General features: G+C 31.7%; 2 protein-coding genes across 2 annotated transcripts; both read right to left on the bottom strand.

Moving 5' to 3' along the window:
- Positions 1-282: 282 nt before the first annotated feature.
- Positions 283-2,130, bottom strand: LOC134689626 (fatty acid hydroxylase domain-containing protein 2-like). Its single transcript, XM_063549596.1, has 2 exons — positions 1,864-2,130; positions 283-615 (listed from the first exon to the last, which is right to left on the bottom strand). Exons 1-2 carry the CDS (start codon positions 2,019-2,021, stop codon positions 477-479), a joined length of 297 nt encoding a protein of 98 aa, XP_063405666.1. The 5' UTR covers positions 2,022-2,130; the 3' UTR covers positions 283-476.
- A 1,752-nt stretch (positions 2,131-3,882) lies between these two features.
- LOC134689900 (fatty acid hydroxylase domain-containing protein 2-like) lies at positions 3,883-10,162 on the bottom strand. The gene is made up of 4 exons (XM_063549866.1): positions 10,052-10,162; positions 7,263-7,366; positions 6,234-6,355; positions 3,883-4,182 (listed from the first exon to the last, which is right to left on the bottom strand). Exons 1-4 carry the CDS (start codon positions 10,099-10,101, stop codon positions 3,883-3,885), a joined length of 576 nt encoding a protein of 191 aa, XP_063405936.1. The 5' UTR covers positions 10,102-10,162.
- Positions 10,163-20,679: the final 10,517 nt, after the last annotated feature.

Below are 20,679 nucleotides of genomic sequence, written 5' to 3' on the forward strand. Positions count from 1 at the left end.
CGATAGTTTTATTTTCACGTGCCAACTGCTAATGCAAAAATAATACTACGGCGAAAATTTCTCTGTTCACAGTAAATAAAATGATTAGCTAATATACAAATACAAAGGTAATCCAATAGGTCTTACACATGTTACAGCAACTGTGATACTATAAAACTTGTTTAACTATAAATAATCGAAACAATGAGTACATAGACACAATCAAGTCCGTACTCAATGATATTTGTAATTAGGTGTTGTCACCAGATTTTCAATGATATTTAGAATAAGGTGTTGTTTCCAGATACAGTTTAGTATTTTATGGATGATCTTCATATATTTGAGACATCGGTGTCAGCCTAAGTAATAAATTGTCTCTTTTGTATGCTGTGTTGGCCCTGAAAATGTTGTCTGATCCACGGAAACGCAATATTTGTAACCACTAAATGATTGTAGGAATGAGTTGTTGTCTCCAGATACAGTTTAATATTTTATGGTTAATCTGGATATTGTTGAGACATCGGTGTCAGACTTAGTAATATCTTGTCTCTTTTGTATGCTTTGCTGGCCCTGAAAATGTTGTCTGTTCCATGAACACGATCAAGAATACCAAGTACACCAAAACAGTTCATAAACCTAAAACATATTTCATATCATTTAAATAGCTACATGTATATTAATATATTACATGTACTAGAACACACCTGCGAAATTTCAGGCATTTTTAGCATGGTTGAAAGTAAGTTAATTGTTGTTAGATGAATTTTGTAAAAATATTTTAACATTTGAGAATTTCAGGAAAAGTATCAAAAGTCATAGGTAGTTGATCATACATGTACAATAAATAAAGTGTATCTGCCACGTACTATCACATGTATCAATTCCAATTGTACTGTACACGGCGTTCATTGATATATATAAAAAGATATATGAGTGTCCACCGTGCATAGCAAACCCAGAACTGATAGCAACTAGCAAATACACCACATCTATATAGTATATGCATTGTCATATTATACAGAAAACGAAAAAATAATTTTCCTGTCCCCAAGTACTTCTGAAAATTATGTATAATTTAACAGTCCTAAACGTAAGTGTTGTCTATGACGGAAACAAAATCTGGACGCCTTTATTTTCGTTTTCCTCCCAAAATAACCCAAACTGTTCAATCATAAGCAGAGTTGAAAATGAGACTACGCATGGTACCTATAGAACACAGAGGCGTGATGATTTATTTAGTGTTTTAGGAAGAGAAGCGACACACAAAACGAAGTCTTCTCGTTTAATTAAATAAATACGTGCGGGTTTGTTTTTTTGCGCAAAATTATTGAGCTTCATCTGTTCATCGACTCACATTTTGTTTTTAATTTGTGAATTATGAAATAACAATGTGGGTGCATACCAAAGAAAATCTGTAATTTTAATGAACCTTAGTTTACTCTTCGTTTATACTTCAAAATGTTAGTAGACTTGAAAAATAAACGACTGTTAGCTATAACATGACTTTCTTGGATAGTTAAACAGAAAATGTTTACAATACTTGGCAATCATCCACATTTTTTGATTTCTATTCTGAATTTGAGTCAATTTATTTTTCTCGTCATAGTTAGAATTGCCAATCCAGCTTTTGATTATTATCGAAAATAACATGGCTGTATAAGAAATCATTACTTTTATATATAAATGATTGTTTAATACAAAATAATATACCTAAACTCGTGGTTAGTCCTGAAGTTTCTGAACGGTAAGCATTTTCTTCTACACATTTTGCAACCGACAATATTGAAAAACAAATAAGTTTCAAGTTACCAAATCAAATTATATTGCTTGCCCTAATGCATGTTATTTCTAAAGTAGCAAACACAATATTTGCATTAAACTTACATTTGATGGTGAAAATCGTGTGCTTCTTGTGATGGTAGGAAAGGGAAATGATAACCACAATGGGATATAGTTGTGGATACAAGTGTAACAAAATACCACACCCATGCTGTAGCTAAGTGTGATCCCATTATTATTGGTCCTAAAATGACAGGCGTCATATTAACGAGACAGTGCTCTAAAGGATGAGCATATATACATATAATGCCTATAGGAGCTGTCCATTCATGGTGTATCTTATGGATGTACTTATAAACGTGCGGATGGTGCATCAACCTGTAAACGTTTTATTAGAAATAAGTTTACAGATGTGAAAATGTTATAAACACACAAGACAGATACAAATCAAAGGCTGTAAATGAGTCTTCAACGGAACGAGAAAATGCCACACTCTGAGATAAGTTTCAACCGGCCCTTAACAATAATGTACACTATTGCAGCAAAATGAACGCTATACTAAACCCTGAAACCTACAATCGAACCAAAATTTAAAAAACGCACATTAGAATATTCCTGACCAAAAAAGGGACATGATAAAACATGTTTTGTTTGATCTCAACATTCCTCATAACCTCTTGCCAAGCCAATGTTGATAAGTTGATTTAAACACACAGCAATATGCACTGAACAACTTAGTTTTAAAGACGGCATGATGTTAATTTTGGTAGCAGCAGAAATTGTAGGAAGTGACCACCGTGTATCATCAGTACAGCGGATATAGGTACTAACCAAGCGGGCTTGGTCGATTTTGACCTTACACGGTAACGAAAATCTGTGTTTTGCTTTATCAATATTAAATGTACATTTCTCAACTTTTGAAAATCCTACTCTCAAATAATTTTCGCATCGATTTTTTCCTATTTGTAAAACAACTTTGATATTCTGATAAGAGCAATTAACTTGTACATGCGCAAATAGTTGTGAATGTCAACACAAACTTTCAAATTCGATACAGTTTTCGAAACATTTACATGTTTTATCGGAAAGAAAGTTAATACAGGGCAAAAGTAATATATAGTTACCAATCTTAATCCTACCTGTGATGACTCATTCCTTGAAACTTTTTTAGTAATAAACGAGTATGGAAATAAAGTGTTTATGTACGGTGAAAAGCAACATAACTTTGCACCGTACAGAAGGAATTTTGTGGTAAGCAAGATACCGTACACAACGCTTCTTTCTGAATAAATATCGAAAAATTACCTATGCATTTTAAAACGATTTCAATGCCAATTATTGAAACAGCTATACTTATTACACACACACACAGTGGCCTTCTATCAGAAAAGAGTTACAATTAACATGATAAATATAGAATTATATCGGATGAGACGAGTCCCAACTTCTTTGATAAGTATTTCCACATGTTTTTAGTAATCGTTCTTGTTTTTGGAAAATAATGAGACATGTCTAAACATCAACCTATGACAAAATCCGTTCTTAAAACAACACTCATGTTTAGATTGAAGTACATTAATATTATGTGAACAAAACAAAGATTTTCCATACTGTATAAAGGCCAAAATTCTCAAGCCCGCTTGGTTAGTACCTATATCCGATGTACGATGATACACGGTGGTGACACTAATTAAACAAAAGACTACTAGCAGTCCCGGGCCTCAATTAAATCGATCGGAAACTTTTGACTCTCATAAAGTAGACGATAAGAATAATTCCCGTATTATGCCAACGACAGGTTTAAAAACAAACATGTTAATTTCCACGAATTGAACATTAGTCCTGCAAATTAAATAATTTAAAATCGGGGATCATAAAATTATTTGAAAAATATAAATTTTGTTAAGGTTTAGTTGGTGAATTAGTCTTAAATATTTAATTTTATAAAAGTAATATCAAACCTTAAAAAGCCGTAAGTCTGCATCAATGTGAAATTAAATTAGAAGAAAGTCTTTGGTGGTGCATCAGTCTTAAAAGGTGAGAGTATAACTCGTTTTTAGTGGGGATCGTGCTACTCAGTCTTTAGTTTCCTGTATTGTTGTTTGAGAATTTAATTGTCTTTTTCTAGTTTTGGTTTTGTAACATAGTGGTATGATTTGCTCTCGACTTCTGAGTGTGACTACCCCTCAGCTTGGTACATATATTAGCCTTATTATACCTGTGAGAATAGTAGAATCCAAATTCTTCAACTAAACTAAACATTATTATTTCTACCACCACACGGGTAAATGTAGGTAGGTCACCGCTAAAAGCACATCCACGCAATTTCATCGTGTAAATTCCTAACAATGTCATTGGAAATGCAACAACAAATCCATTAAAAAGAACAATTTTCACAGCCTTCTTTAACTTCTTTCTATCAACCTGTAAAACATTTTCGAATATTTATAAATCTGTATAATACGACGGGACTAGCTATAATTTTACAGGACTAAGAACTATAAAGTCAAAGCAAAAAAAACCCCGAAAATATGTATAAAATACTAGAATGAAACTGAGGTATGGCAACTAGAAGATAGCTGCATTGTATATTTAGCTCCGGCATCAATTGTTGATGTGATGGTCGCAAATAAAGTTAAATGGCGAAGCCTTAGCGGAGCCAGTAAACTGGTATTGGCGACCAGTAAATCACCAAATGGACGCCATTGTATCTCCATTCTAATGAAACTGACAGAAAGAAACGTCAAATCATACATTTAAAATATGTCATACGTCGGTTGCGCTTGCGCGTACATTTTTATTGTTTCAAATGCGAATTGATGCGATGAAACTTGTGACGTTATCCAATCAAAATGAACGTTACAAACGATGTTGCATTATAATACTAGTAGGTAACTGATACTCAATCTCGTATATCGACTAATAAGACGACACAAAGCATTGTAACAAAACAAAATACTATAACCATTTAATAAAATCCAAAAGTACCGTGACCTAGTGTATCACCAGGTTAGATTCTCCGTTATCAGAAACTGTGTAACAACGTAGTACTAAAATGCTGAACTTCAAGGTAAAATATAAAAGGCAAAATCCGTAAAAAATAACATAATTAAACTTATTATGAATCAACGAAACGGACATTTTCCGAGAAAAAAATATGGCTTAAACCACAACTGTCCCACTCGTTATAAACTCCAAAATCGACAGGTTCAGAGAAACTTTAGGTCAGACGACTTTACTAGTATCATCATAGGATTATATACCGCGGACTCATGTCTCATTGCTAGTGAGTTGAAACATCAACACAGCATGCCGATTAACAATGTGGCTATGGTATTATTATCAGTTGTAGTGTTGATGTTTAACGTTTTCCTGCATACCTCGGATGGGGTAGCGGATCGACTTTGTTCAAAGACCAAATATCTGTTGACGTAGTCCGTATAGTATGAAATAGTAGGAAGATTATCGAAACAGATATTATGAAATTGTCGAAAAATGGTAAGCTGACTATTCAAAAGTTAAAATAATTTAAGTTTTCATAATTGCTAGTTTGAAGTCGTACATTCGTGTCTATATCGAGGACAAATCATGATATTATGCAGACATCTGCATTTAATATTAATTAGAATATGAAAGTGATTTTGTTAGCATTTTGTTTATAGAGTTACATAATCAATATAGTTATAATTGAATTAAATAACATTGGGAAGGTTGTGTATAAATTCTGCTGTAAACATGATACATGAGTACACGACCTTGTTGTTCAGTTGAAATGCACATAATGGAGTACCAGCTGTCTGCTGAAATATATTTTCCAAAACTCAGAAATATCGATCGATCAAAATTTCAGCATTTAAGTTACTCATTTTTTATGCATTTTTGTGGGAATAAGTATCATTTTTTTCAAAAGTAAAACATGTGACCAAAAACACAAGGAATTGTTATCTTCTTTTTTTTTATTTTTATAGAACAACTACTATTCAATAGAAGATAAAGTCCATTATGAGCATGGGGAATAATCAATGCTGTAAAGAGTAGCAAAATCACAGGTTCTCAATGTTTTTTATTTGTTTTTTGCTTTTTAACTTTTTGATCTGAGCGTCACTGATGAATCTTATGTATATGAAACGCGCGTCTGGCGTGGTACCTTTAATAACTTTTTACATAACTGCAAACTAAAATTATGTAGAAAAATGTTAAATTAATTACCTAGACTAGAGTATATATCAGTCCCATTGTAATGTTTGTGAAGGTACGTTATCCAGTATATATATTTTTTTTTAGGTTATTACTAAAAGAAGAGAAGTTAGATTTGAGAGTTCCAAAAAAATCCTCTTTGGTGCTTGTAGAAATAATAAAACTAACGAGGGTATTATACTGCTTAATATTGTTAATTATTATGGAAAAGACAATAAATAAATATCACCTATTTGTTGATCACAATTCTAATATATATATATATACAAAATACTTACAGGTACATTTTTGTCCATTTGAACTTTATACTTCATCAAAAAACCTGGTTTTCCAGTTATGTCTAGTACAAGAAATAAAGCATTAGCACCCCATATTACACCGTTAGTAAATAAAATTGATCCTGCAAATAATAGAAAAAAAAATAGTACCATTTGTCATCAAGCTCTTGTGTTGTCACTTTTGTACACTAGCCCCTCCCTGTTGTACTTAAGATTTCCAGCAATAAGGAGAGCGCAGTATTTTTACAGATATGTCATTGTAGAAATAACCACCTGTTATCATGTAAAACTTCGGAAACCCATTTAGGACTAATAGAAATATAATATAAGTTCGATAACACGATTTAAAGAATTTGTTATCACCGATTAAATTCGTGATGATTGTGAATTCGTAACTTCCGTGTTTTGTAAACCGTGATTTAGAAGTTTCACACTCATAAATCGTTATCGTGATTTATAAATTTTATTATTTCGATTTAAATCCGTTATTTTGAATTTTTAAAAAGTATCGAAATATAAAGAAGGGGTGGATATACATAGGTTAGCAATCAAACTCTCAATAATGATGATTCATGCCTAGCTTTGTGAAGACAAGCATTAAGGCTCATGCATATTTTATTCGCATAAAGCTGTTTAAGTAAGAGATTTGCTGGTAATGCGTTAGTACGCATCGATATTCTGTTTTACCAGATTGAGATATAATCAACGGCTTGTTGAAAAAAAACCCCAAAGAGAACATATTGGTTAGTATCCCTTGTGCTTTTTGTCAGAAAAAAAACAGCATGCACGCTCCCTTTCATTTCTGTATTTAATAGCAAACTACATATGGTACCAATCCATGGAAGTTGTGGGTATGTCTTCCATTTCTAAATCATATATTAAGCAGAAGTGGTGGCCTTCGACAGTGTTCTGCTCTTTGGTCAGTTTGTTGTTTCTTTTACACAAGCCAATTTCCATTCTCGATTTTAACACTCTTTACCCAGAAATCACTGTCTGAATGACTCTGACTTGGAATTACTTATACATTACCTATAACTCCAACTGCAAAATCATTCCTTCCAAACAATTTATACACACTATCCCATAGGTTCTGCCAGAAATTTCCTGATGCTGCATACAGTTGATGCAGGAACCTAAATATATATATATAGGTGACATATAATAATTTAAACAGTACAGCTGTGCACAAGTAACTCATTATAAATGCAAAAAAAAATATATCTGTGTAAATATCTATGTTTTATTCTCTATTTCACAATCTGTTTTTATTATTATTATAATAATAATTAGTAGTAGTATTTTACTATAAATTTTAGTATTAATATTTTAATTATTATCATCAGTTTCAGATTAGCAACAACAACAAACGTATGTCAAAATACAAGTAATAATAATAATGATAATAAAGATTATAGTAAAAATACTACTAATAAGTATTATTATAATAAGAATCAAAAACATATTGTAAGCAAAAAGGAACATATTTTGAAAGAAGAATATTCACTTTCAGTTAAACATGTCAGATAATAGCTTAATTTACACTGATTCCAAATCAAGAATGTGTTTTATACTCAAAGTAAAGGAGATTAGACGGAACTAGTACTTTCGGTCTACAGAATTTCACTTTCTGATTTCATATGAATTTACATTGTAACCTCACACTAATTCAAAAATATAACGACATAACTTTAACGTGGAAAAATGCACAAATTACCACTATTGCTTTGCCTTTCAATATCATATACAATGTATCGTCAACCCAATGGTACGGCCTCCTAAATATATTTCATGTACTCATAGGAAAGAGTAAAATAATAAAAATACTGAACTCCAAGGAAAATTCAAAACGGAAAGTCCCGAATCAAATGGCAAAATCAAATGATAAAAAAGTGTCACAAATAGGGGCACAACAACAACACGACCCCCACCGTTCTGGGAAACGACTGCAAAGGTCAGCATCTAGAACGTCAAACTTTGACCATGACCTGAATCGCAAGGGCATAAATTAAGGACCACAAATTATAATGCCATATGCCTTTCCTTAATACGGTTGATAATTTATATAACTTACACCAAATTTCAGATGTAACAAGGGAGAAAATCCAATCAAATATCAACATACCTATTTAACAAATATTTGTGTATGTTAGGACATGGTGGATCTTACAGTTGAGTTAAATTATATTGTTGATATCGTAAACAGTTCTTCAGAAGATGCAATACCAAACCTAAATTAAATTTCAGAAAATGACCTTGATCTTTGACCTAGCGTGAACCTATTACTTATATCAAATACATAAGAGTTATATCTCTTATTTTGAGTCCTCTGATTTCTGCGATCTTTGGAATTTTTGAAATACTAAGACTTTTCTACCTCAAGAATAGATAAACTTAGCTATATTTGGCAAAACTTTTAGGAATTTTGGTCCTCAAGGCTATTCCACTTCATACTTTATTTGACTTTTTTGACTGTTTTTAGATTCGTGCGTCACTCATGAAACGCAAGTCTGGCGTAAATACAAAATTTAATTCTGGTTTCTTTGGTGAGTTTATTGACATCCTGAAAATGTAACAGTAACTTGAAAAAATGAATTTGTCAGTTTCTTCTACAGTTGAAAAAGCATTAGAGATAACATAAAAAAAAAGAGTCCAGAGAGATTACTCTATAAGGAAATATATTCGGTTATGCGGTGTCAGTTTAGAAAACGTCAGCACTTCGGTGTTGACATGAATAACTATTATATGGTCATTTTTATAAATTTCCTGTAACAAAACTTTGAATTTTCGAAAAAAAATAAGGATCCCAGGAATAGATTCCCTTAGCCGTATTTTTTTTTAATATTGGGTCCTCAATGCTCTTCAACTTTGTACTTGTTTGGATTTATAACTCTTTTTTTTTATCTGAGCGTCACTGGTAAGTCTTATGTAGACGAAACGCGCGTCTGGCGTATTAAATTATAATCCTGGTACCTTTGATAACTATTAATGTTTTCTCTATCATAAACTAAATATCTAACCGACATCTTGCTAAACAAAACAAAAAATAACGTAAGATTTTTAATTTGCTGAAGCTAAAAGAAAAAAATTGAACGACCTATTAATAATTAGAACAATACAAATGAACTCATCACAAAAAGGTTCATCCATGAGAAAGTTGATAAACCTGATAATACACATATTGATAATGATCAGATCAAATATGAATCATATACTAGTGTGGCGTGGTCAATTACATCACACAGTTGATGGTCAGTTCTTAATCAGATTAATGATCTTGCATCTTGATTAATGTTACACTTAATACGGCACATGAGTTGCACAGTAGAATTGCAATAACATTTACAAGTTTATCAAAATAATCTAAGACCATTTAGCAATGTTTAATCTAAATTAAGAACAGATGTTTATAGCTCGATCTTGTGAGAAACTTTATGTATTGGTCAGTTGTTTGAAGTAACCTGCTGTTTTATAGAGCTGCAATTAAGTAACGTTTTGTATTGGAATCTATAATTGTGTACTTTTATACGATTAAACATGCATACAGAACTTGTTGTTCATACAGTGAGCTTATGGTGAAATATATGCAATAGCTAGTTCCCTATATTAACGGGCAAGATGGATTAGATCCCGGGCACATATATCCGAAAATAATGTAAAGGTCCAAAACATAAACAGAATAGAAAAACCCGTTATACCAGAATATCGAAACGAAAAACTAATAATACACAAATCAAAAGTGAAAGTAATTCAGCACGAAAAATTAGAAAGTCATAAAGATATTAAGTGTTAAGATATTTAATGATAATATGTATAATTACCCTTTGCTTCCTTCAATACCGCTAAGAAGTAAACCACTCCATGCTCCCATTTCTCATTACTTATTATAATAAATAAAACAACTTTAAAGATACACGTATAACACAAACAGGAATATAAACTACTGCACAAATATCAAATTACACACCTAGTAGACTGTTAAATAATCTAAATATATATAGTGTCATAGTTTTATTAACAGATTAACAATTATTCCATTGGACGCGCATCATATACCTCTATTCATCATAACCATTTAATTCATTTTGCAATCATTATTCCAATTGTTAGGACATTCAATGCTTACTTTACTCAGTTAAATTTAAATATTGTTATCGTTATGTAATATATGTGCATAATTTATGTTTTTTTATTTATTAAATTTCTAATGGGAAACTCGGATATTCTAATCAATCAGTTTCTGACTACCAAACATCAGTATCGTTCTTCTTTCGTGAACTTAATGGAATTTAAGTAAATAGACTTAAATTCAGTTATCGCAGGGGCCACTGACAGATTGTGTTTCATGTTTTAGATTTACCCAACATGTGTGACGTTATATTCTGTGACGTCATTTATTCCTTTTTAGAACTTTTTTCGCAGCAAGCAATTAAGCTGTTTAAATTTCGTAAGCGGAAAAATTGAAAAATGAAATGGTAAAGTAGTGTTAGTATTGTATGGTTTTAACCTGCCTCATGCTTTCAATGATTATTAAAAGAAATCTTAGAACGAATTCGTTTTATCGATAGTCATTTGTTTACCATATTTCATCGCAACGTGGAGAGCAAATGCGAGGACTGAAAGAAATTGGTCCCATGAATGGATTATTCGTTTTCCTTTTTATAATTAATTAATTTTTACAAATACATTGTATGAGTAATTACTTGCAATATTGTAAGATTCGCAGAGTATAATAATGTTTTCCATGCGTCATTGTATTTCTACATCAAATTAGATGCATGTATTCGTGTGTTTATCATGATATATTTAGATCGATGACGACGAGTTTAATTTGTTTTTATTTTATTTATTTTATATATTACATTTTCCCCATATCTTAATACTATTGAAATTGAGTAGTGACAGATCGTCAAGTGCCTATGGGTAAGCCTAACAAATTGTAATTTGCGCTGTAACAGATCATACAGATTAGTAACGTGTCTTTAATGATTATAAGTGTTGTGGGGAAGGTGTTATCTGATGAACTCCCGAAAACTCCCGAATTAAAAGTATATTTTCCTTAAAAGGGTATACATCGGTATTTGTGTATCTAGATCTTTCATAGCACATATTCAGCAAATATTCCATGAAAGGATATGAACGTAAAAGGGACGTACTCTTTGGGGCGAAGGACCCCGGTACGTAACCGGAAGTTCAACTTTCGATACAAATAAACAAAAAGCTTGGAAATCTTGAACAGAGACCATACCCGGAATTAAGAAGCAGTAGTCAAAAGTAATCATTGCTAAATGTTAGCTTGCTGGTGTATTTAAGCAAACAAATATCATTATCTGCATATATCCTGCTAAAAATTTTGGTGTACTAAAAACTGTCTCGAGTGTCGAGTGTATCACTGTGACATGTATACATTTTTTTAGCTGCTACTACTCTCTAGCCTAGACTAGGTCGATATATATGGTATGAATAGTTCAGTTAAATCAAGAGGTTAGCCATGTCATCAACAGGCCACAGCTTGAATTATCGTTGTAATAACTTAATTATATACAAATATTACACTATGTTACTATCAACTGACTATGGATTTAAGAATTAATATATATATATATCTGTATATATACTAATTTTGAATTATTTTTTTTTTTTAAATTATTGTAACTATCATCGACACAACTATGAGCATACATACTATTTTTATTGTTATTGTTTCTTTGTACAGTCAATTGATTTTGTTATGTCAATGCTATGTAGCATGGTGGAACTTATATTTACTTTTTGTTCAGTTGTAGCACAATGTTGGGAAGATCAGTGAGAAAGTGAAAAGTGCGATCTTGCTCAACCACAGAACACGGCCAAGGGTTGTAACATCTGGTGCAACAAAATTGGTACCGTTGATTTTATTACTACTACTAAGTCGATGCCTCTGCTAGTGGGCTATTAGTCCCCGAGGGTATCATCAGCCCAGTAGCCAGTACTTCGGTACTGGCATGCAAATACGGATTTTTTTTGTGTTATTAAAATTTGCTGTTACAAAATATTAGAAATTATTATAAATTAAGGAATTTATCTCCCTCATGCGAAGCTCTGATTCCTTTCACGAATTTGGCTATACTTTTTGGACCTTTTGGATTATAGCTCTTCATCATTTATATATGCTTTGGATTTCAAATATTTTGGCCACGAGCATCACTGACGAGACATGTATTGTCGAAATGCGCATCTTGTGCAACAAAATTGGTACCGTTAATTTTATTACTACCACTGGGTCGATGCCTCTTCTGGTGGACTATTAGTCCCCGAGGGTATCACTAGCCCAGTAGCCAGTACTTCGGTACTTGCATGAAAATACGGATTTTTTTGTGTTATTAAAATTTGCTGTTACAAAATATTAGAATTTATTATAAATTAAGGAATGTATCTCCCTCATGCAAAGCTCTGATTCCTTTCACAAATTTGGCTATACTTTTTGGACCTTTTGGATTATAGCTCTTCATCTTTTATATATGCTTTGGATTTCAAATATTTTGGCCACGAGCATCACTGAAGAGACATGTATTGTCGAAATGCGCATCTGGTGCAAAAAATTGGTACCGTTGATTTTATTGGCCAAGAGACATAGACAACAAGGACACACCATTTTTACAAATGGGTCACAAGACTGGACTGGATTCACGACTCATCACGCCACTAACTCTACTCCTTTGGTCACATACATTTGTACATTGGATCATCATCAGACGTTATTTTATAGTATATTACTTTTAAGTTAAACCCCCGCATGTACATGTGATTCTAACATATAACCAACATATGTATAAAGATTAAAACAACTTTTTTTCTAATCTTGGTTTAGTTTTAAAAGATTTATGTAATGTTTATATCTCAGTTTCTAAACTTAAAATCCACAAAATATTGCTGAATGTGTTACTTTTACAAATTTATATGGGCATAAAACGATGAGATGCCGCATCATGTGTTAGAAATAAAAAAAAACATTCGTAAATATGAGGTTACAATTATATATTATTACATACAAAATTTACATATGCAACTTTTAAATGTTGTTTTGTATATTATCACTTTGGAATGGAGAACCTATCGATTTATATAATATCATTCATCTTGTTTAATAATCTGAATATTAAAAATCAGATATGCATGTACTGCCCTGCAGGCACACTTTGTTGAATCAACGTTGAATCTTTGTTGATTTTAGGTTATACATTGATCAACAAATATTCAACATTGATTCAACATTGACAATGCAACGTTGAAATTGGTACATTGTTTCAACGTTGAATTAAAATTGTGTTGAAATACCAACACTGAATCAACTTTGGCTAAACAATATATAAAACCGTGGCCAGTAGTTGTGGATACCAGAATTGTCAAAAAAGAAGTCACAATTATTTTTAAACTGACAACGATATATTCACATTTAATAAAATATTAAGTAGATTTATCACTAATGGTTGTGGTGATTATATAATAACACATAAAACAGTCGCAGTGTATATATAACAATTAATTACTGATTAATCATGAACTTCGCACCCCAAATATTGAAATAATAGAAAATTCCAAAATTTCACCACACCCCAAAACATAATAATAGAACCAGCGTGTATACAGGATCATACAGTAAATATAAAATTAAATAATTGTGAATAACCCCTTCCCCTTAAAAGATCCCTCCCCCTTTTCCTTGACTTCTGATGTCAAATATCTTGTTTTCATTTCATTTCTTTTTTTTGCATTCTTTTTTTTCAATTCAAAGAGAAAGACGTATACATCAGTACATAAACAACGGTTGACAACTTGTAATACAAACAACGGATAGATCTATTTAAATAACCATTGAAATTTTCGCGGCATTGTAACATTTCTATTTTTACAGACTATTCAGATATCCGCATGCGCAGTTGTTTATGTTGCCAAAGTTTGAATATCCGCTAACGAGACCACAAGTGATTTCTGCAGAGTTTTTATCAATATCTTTCCTGTACACAGCTTCAACATTTTTTTCGTAAGTATTTATATTAATTGTTGTGATTTCGTTATCGTATTTTAGAAATGTGAGCATATCATGTTGTTATGAAAAGATCTGAAAACTGTACTGAAAAGTTGAAATTATACACGTGAAAAAGGGGGATGTTTAGGACAATCTAAGGATTTACCTTAGGATCAGGATCAGGATAGCATGTTACCATTCAAAAGATATCTTGCAACGTCTCATGAATTTTATCATTGACTATTTGAAATCATATATGATTGAATCAAAAGTAAAAAGAAGTTTTAATCGCATAAAAAGGGGGGCTTGTTTACAAATTTAGGATGGAAAGGTCAGAAGCTATATATGACTCACCAAGTTGGACCTTTAATATTTTACTGTCAAAATTGAAGTAGAGTTTCGACAAGGTAATCAAAAAATAAATGGTATATGAGGTTGGTAAAAAGTTATTTGCATTTATGGCCTTTAAAAAAAGTTTTTATTTCATGTGTTTTCATGTTTTGGCATTTTATTTCTAGTATTTGGTTCGACCTGCATTAAGGACAACTGTCATTTACTTTAGTTTTCACCGGTTCTTATGCTTTTGATTTATACTTTAAAGTAATATCATTATGAAGTTATTAATAGTTAAATGTGTTGAACAGAATTAAACTTGACAATGTTACAACTTTTGATTTTGTAGATGTCATCATGAAGACCTAGATGGAATCACGGAACAGCAATTCAAGCGTCTGACAAAACTACGAACTTTCTAAAATGGGCTCCAAAAAGACAAGGTGTGAGAAAAAAGAAGTTGAAGTTTCACTATTAATAAATAAATTTATTTTAATTTTATCGTATTGAATATTTCTCTATTATCAGTGGTTAAACATTAGAATACATGGGGTAGGAAGTGTCCGTACAGCAAACTTTGTTTATATTTTGATCACTCAGATATTTCAAATAGACATTGAGCAAAATGTGTGTATTAAGGGTTGTGTGCTTTCGAAATCAATATTTCTCTTGGACATGTTGGATAATAATTTGTGTTGTTATATGCATATCGTTAAATGTGAAAAAAATCCTGGTGGTTAAATTATGGTTCGTAGGAAAGCCCTCAAAACATATTTGTTATTCAGTTGATTAGTTGTTATCATCATCATGGTCAAGTCGTGCTCTCATCACAAGAATGTGGTCACTCAGTTTTATTGTTGAATATTACTGATATTTTACAAGTAATTTGCAGTCAACGGCATCTATTCAAAGTTTTGTGCACCCAAACACTTTTTATTGTTGTACCTATTGTTAACAAGACAACCATCAACCAAAGAACATTATTTATATATCTTTGGGTCACCATACAGTCTTCAACAGTGAGCCAAAGCCCACACCATATCAAATATAACCAGACAATGACTTTATTTAAAGTTAATCAATTTTGTTTTGAAATTATTTTTCAAACTTGGGTCTAATAGAGCAGTTATTGGATCAAATTTCCTGTGGCAGAATGTTGCTATGGCATTTTGCATGTTGAGCGCCTTGAGAAGACAATAGCTTGAATATTGCTACAGTATAAAATTATGGACTGCAAGCCAAAGAAAATACCGGATGAAAGAAACTTATTAGTTTAGATGGAAACACAGTTGAACACAACCACTAACCAATTTTGATTCCTTGTTGAATACTAGTATTGTATTCACCCTGATTTCAATCTGAATTCAAATTAAGCTATTGGTTGAAACAATGTTAAAGCAACCATTATTCTATATAGATTCAATGTTGAACATCAACGTTGATTCAACATAGGATTTCAACGTTGATACAAATTTGCAAAATCTAATAATAATTCAACATTGATTCAAAATAGAAAATAAACATTGATTCAATGTTAAATCAACGTTGTGTGCCTGCTGGGTGCATGAATACAGATGTTACAATAAAGTACCACAATTTAAAGGACAAAATTTATAGAAGTGTATATTTATTGATAACTATTTTAGGACAGACTGCAAATATTTCTGTTTACCCAAACCATACCAACCAGTCTCAGGTGTGCGGGAAATTTTCTTTATTTTTGAATTTTTTTTCCATATATTTTAGGGAAAATAGGGGCCAAAAATGGTGTTATCTTGTAAACAACTTTTAAAATGAGACTATTACAAAGTTTTGTGTAATTTGTCAGTCGCAGTTAAACGGATATATACATGTATGTACATGTAATATTAGCAAAACTAGTACAAATTAAGTAATTATTTACAGCTTGTCTTGCAGTCTGCTTCAAACCACTGTCAGTTACAAATCTTTAGTATTTAGGTGTCGACAACAGCTTAAATTTATATATATACTAGTATGTATTGTAATCTTCATCCTGGGAGATTCTATGAGTTGCTCAATTTATGAGTATTGTACGCTGTACGTTTAGGTGCCAGTTTGTTGTTTTAGGCTGGAAGCATTATGAGGAACTTTTCATTTGCATAAAACCATTGGCCCTATTGCTTGCTTGGCTACAGTTGATTCCAAATTATGGTTGATATCTATTAATGAAAATTATAGTACAGGTTGAATACCAGTTAGCATGAACGCTGGGACTAATTTGAAATGTTATGATTTTAATTATGAGGGTACCTAGATGTTGTTAAGCAGCTTGTTTGTGTTTGTGTTTTTTTTTTTTGTGTAACACAGGTCATCCTTTATAACTTGTTGCATGTCCTAACAGGAACCTTTTACCATGTTTACTTTGCATAATCTAGGCCTTCTTGTGATAATCCAAGTTTCAAGTCACCTAGACCTCTAATGGAAATAAGTTTTCATTTGGGCAACCTGGTTCAAACCCAAGACGAGAGAGAGACTGGTTGCTGCTGTTATACTAAATGTTTGTTTCTTCTTACATGGATTTAGACTCTTGTATACGGTCTTTATAGTCATTCTTTTTAAATTTGCATTTGCCTGAGTTGATCCAGTTATTCTTGCCTTGTTTTTATGGGCAGTTTACATTATAAGAATTTCACTTCTACATAGACATCTTACACATTCAGGTATTTACCATCCAATATTTTATGGTAATATACGTTACAACGGACAAATGTCAGCTTTTACCTCAAAAGCTAACAAACCATAAAAGCAAACTGATATAAAGAAGGGATAATGTTGCCTGCTATATAATGGCTTATTTTGGCTTCAATATTGATTCACTTGCACGTCTTTGCATCGGACTAAAACTCCTTTATTTTCAAACCAGTTGCGGGTATGATAAGGGTTATGTTCCTCTAATATATTTGATGATGGTATGATACTAAACCCCCATTTCATATAATGAAGACAGTCTTGCCAACAGTTAAATTGAGGTCTGGAGCTGGCATGTCGGTAACTGTAGTCCGTTGTTGATTTATTTAATATCGTCATTTTCAATGTTTGTTTTGTTTGATTTGTTACCTATTCTGATTTGGACTCGGACTTCTTAAAACTGTGTGATTTTTACTGTGCGTATTGCTGTGCGTTTGTTTCTTCTTCATTTGGTTGAGATTTAGAAACTTGTTTAACCCCTTGTCATTTTAGTACCTGTTCCAGTCTAGAGCATCTGGCCTATGTTAGCTTGGTATGAACTTTTATTTTAGTTTGAAGTTTAGTATGACATTCATTATCACTGATCTGGTACAAATTTTTCATTATGGCTGAAGCCATTTCTGGTTTTTAGATGGATCGCTTCAGATTCTTGGTCCCAACTGCAGATGTTTATCCTGATATAACCCCAAGGGAATGTATTACTGTTATTTCAGACCTTTAGTAACCGTTTAATTGTAAGTTCCACAGCACCCAGTACATATAGATGTATCGAGAGGACAGTCTTTCTTTTTTCACGAGTTCGGATCTCTAGTTGTTTTAATGAATACATTTCCTATCTCTCTCTATGAATTGTTAAGGTATTGCTTACTTGTACATTTTGTATCTTTCTCGACAAAATTTGTGACATTACTAATTTACTAGGTTTGGATATTTTTTTTAGTAATTTAACAGATGTGTCAAAATTGAGGTTTGAGTTTTTAAGAAGGTATTAAACACTCCAGGCCTTTACAGTTACCTCAACCAGAGTCATGCTGAGTCTAGAAATATTTCCTTATCTTGTGTTGGTTAAACTTGGTATGAATTCAGTGTATTTGAAGCTGTCCTTTCAATTGTTTTTGGAGGATTGTAAAAAGGGTTGGAGATCAAATGCTGACACTTAATACAGGGTTTTACAGAAGAATTATAATTTTTCTCGATTTATCATGCTTTAAATTGTATTCATATTACTATGTAACATATACTTCCATGTAGCTATTTGCCGTACAAGAATTGTAGGAGATCCTGTTAGCTTTAATGTTTGAATAGTAAAATCCTCAATAGTTAGTATGTTTTTGTAGCAGACTGACATCCTCTATATGGGGTTGACTTAGGTATAGGCACGGAAATGAATCTTTGTGGTGGCATATTTGTCAAGCATGTTAAAAGTTTACTCAGAACAATGAAACTATAAGGATCCACCATAACTTTGAATAAACATGTGGCAGGTAATGACAGGTAGTTCTAGTGTGGGGTTTTGCACAATGAGATGAAGAACATGATCAGATGGATTATGCGTTTTATCATTCTTACGTAAGGATGGTCTCAAATTTGACAAATGCAAAACATGGACTGGTGCTGCTTTAGAATATACAACTATTTATTTCCTTTATAATTAGCTGTTAGTGTTGCTACATAAAATATTATGATTTTCGATCAGACTAGAAATTTTTCAACTGGATGTTTTTCACTTGTCCCCCTTATCATGCTTTGAAATGAATTGTTAAGCATCTTGAATATTATTTGTTGATATACTATAATATACATATATATATGTACCAAGTTGTACATTAAATAAAAATATCTAACTATCTAGATGATTTAACATATATATGTATTTCTCTAATTCTATCGAAATTTATCCCTTTCCGAACCCATTGTATAACAAAATTTAATCAACGTGATCTAAAGGGTCATGAACTTTTTAGCTAACTGGATGAATCAAAATTTGATAACAGGTGTTAATGAAATTGACAACTTCGTGCAATTTGAAAGGCACTCGAAGGGGATTTTCGGTTAACAAAAAAAGAATATTTTTTTTAATCATTAGAGAAACAGATTCTTACATAATTACTCGTGGATTATCGGATTTATCCAATCTCGATAGTTTAAAATTGATAATTTAACTATCTCGATTGGATAAATCAGATAATCCACTGGTATCAATGTAAGAATCTATATGTATCTAGTTGTACTTTAAAATAAAATATTTATCCATCTATCTAGTTTATATAACATGTATATGTACCAAGTTGTACTTTAAATAAAAATATCTATTTTTTTTTTTTTTTTTTTTTTTTTATATTAACTCATCAACAATAAATAGTTAAGGCTCATGGTATATCAATTACATAGATGGTCAAACATAATAAATATTGTAAATAATGACTATATTAATATTTAATATTATAAACAATGATTATGAATTAGACATATTGACAATTTTATAGAGTTTGTTCTGCTTTACGCAGGTTCAAACTGTCTGAGATGAAAGAGGAAGTCAATGGTAGGATTGTGTATGAAGTCAATTTTAGGATTGTGTATAAATTATTATTTAATAAAAAGATAATTATTTTTATGTTTTTGAAATTTTGTAGGATCACCGATTATATTTTAAACTTTTTGGTAAAATATGGCCCTTTTAGCTGAGTATTTTTTACAATGTAAAAGAAAATGTTTTTCATTTTCGATTTGACCAGAATTACATACAGAGCAGTATTACTAAATTGTCTCCCTCTTTCAATCATCAGTATATGAGCGCTTATACGGATCTTACATATTGCAGCTCTGTCACTTCTGTTTTTAATATATCAACATAGGGTGGTCTTCTGCCCATATTGTAGACACTCTTGAAAAGTCTAACTTTTTGGATTCAAATATATTTGCATTTTGAACTTGCAAACATTGGTCATTAATTCTTTGTTTAATAGAATTTAAATAACCTTTAACATAATTAAAGTTATTGATGATATAAGACATTCCAAGTTCATTCAAAAGACTCTAGGCCTTTATGCCCCAAGGGTTTGAATCTACAGATTTAGTGAATATAAAAAAATTATCATATGCCAATGAATTTTCCGAAGAAACTATATGGTTCAGGTAGTTGAATATTGAATATAATATTTTATTTTTTAGGAAATTCTATTAAGTTCGGCTCGACATCCATCATTAGATGCCTTACAGTGAACCCCTAATATGTCTTTGATAAATTTAACTTGAAGTTATCTCATATCTGGTTCACAGCTTTGCAGCGAACCGCCCTTTTTATGGCGGTTGACAGAGTCTCTGTTTTCCTCCGTCAATGTGGCAGAATTCGCTGCATAGAATCTTAATGTTAACTATGAAATTTTAAGGTTTTTGGAT

Source organism: Mytilus trossulus, chromosome 11 (genome assembly GCF_036588685.1).
Source record: "Mytilus trossulus isolate FHL-02 chromosome 11, PNRI_Mtr1.1.1.hap1, whole genome shotgun sequence".
NCBI lineage: Eukaryota > Metazoa > Mollusca > Bivalvia > Mytilida > Mytilidae > Mytilus > Mytilus trossulus.

Coding starts and splice junctions, on each gene's coding strand:
- LOC134689626 (XM_063549596.1), bottom strand. CDS start 2,021: ATGACGCCTGTCATTTTAGGACCAATAATAATGGGATCACACTTAGCT. Junction 616..1,863: donor CACGATTTTCACCATCAAAT/GTAAGTTTAATG, acceptor AATATGTTTTAG/GTTTATGAACTGTTTTGGTG.
- LOC134689900 (XM_063549866.1), bottom strand. CDS start 10,101: ATGGGAGCATGGAGTGGTTTACTTCTTAGCGGTATTGAAGGAAGCAAA. Junction 6,356..7,262: donor TTTTGCAGTTGGAGTTATAG/GTAATGTATAAG, acceptor TATTATTTGCAG/GATCAATTTTATTTACTAAC. Junction 4,183..6,233: donor AAATGGACAAAAATGTACCT/GTAAGTATTTTG, acceptor AATGTTTTACAG/GTTGATAGAAAGAAGTTAAA.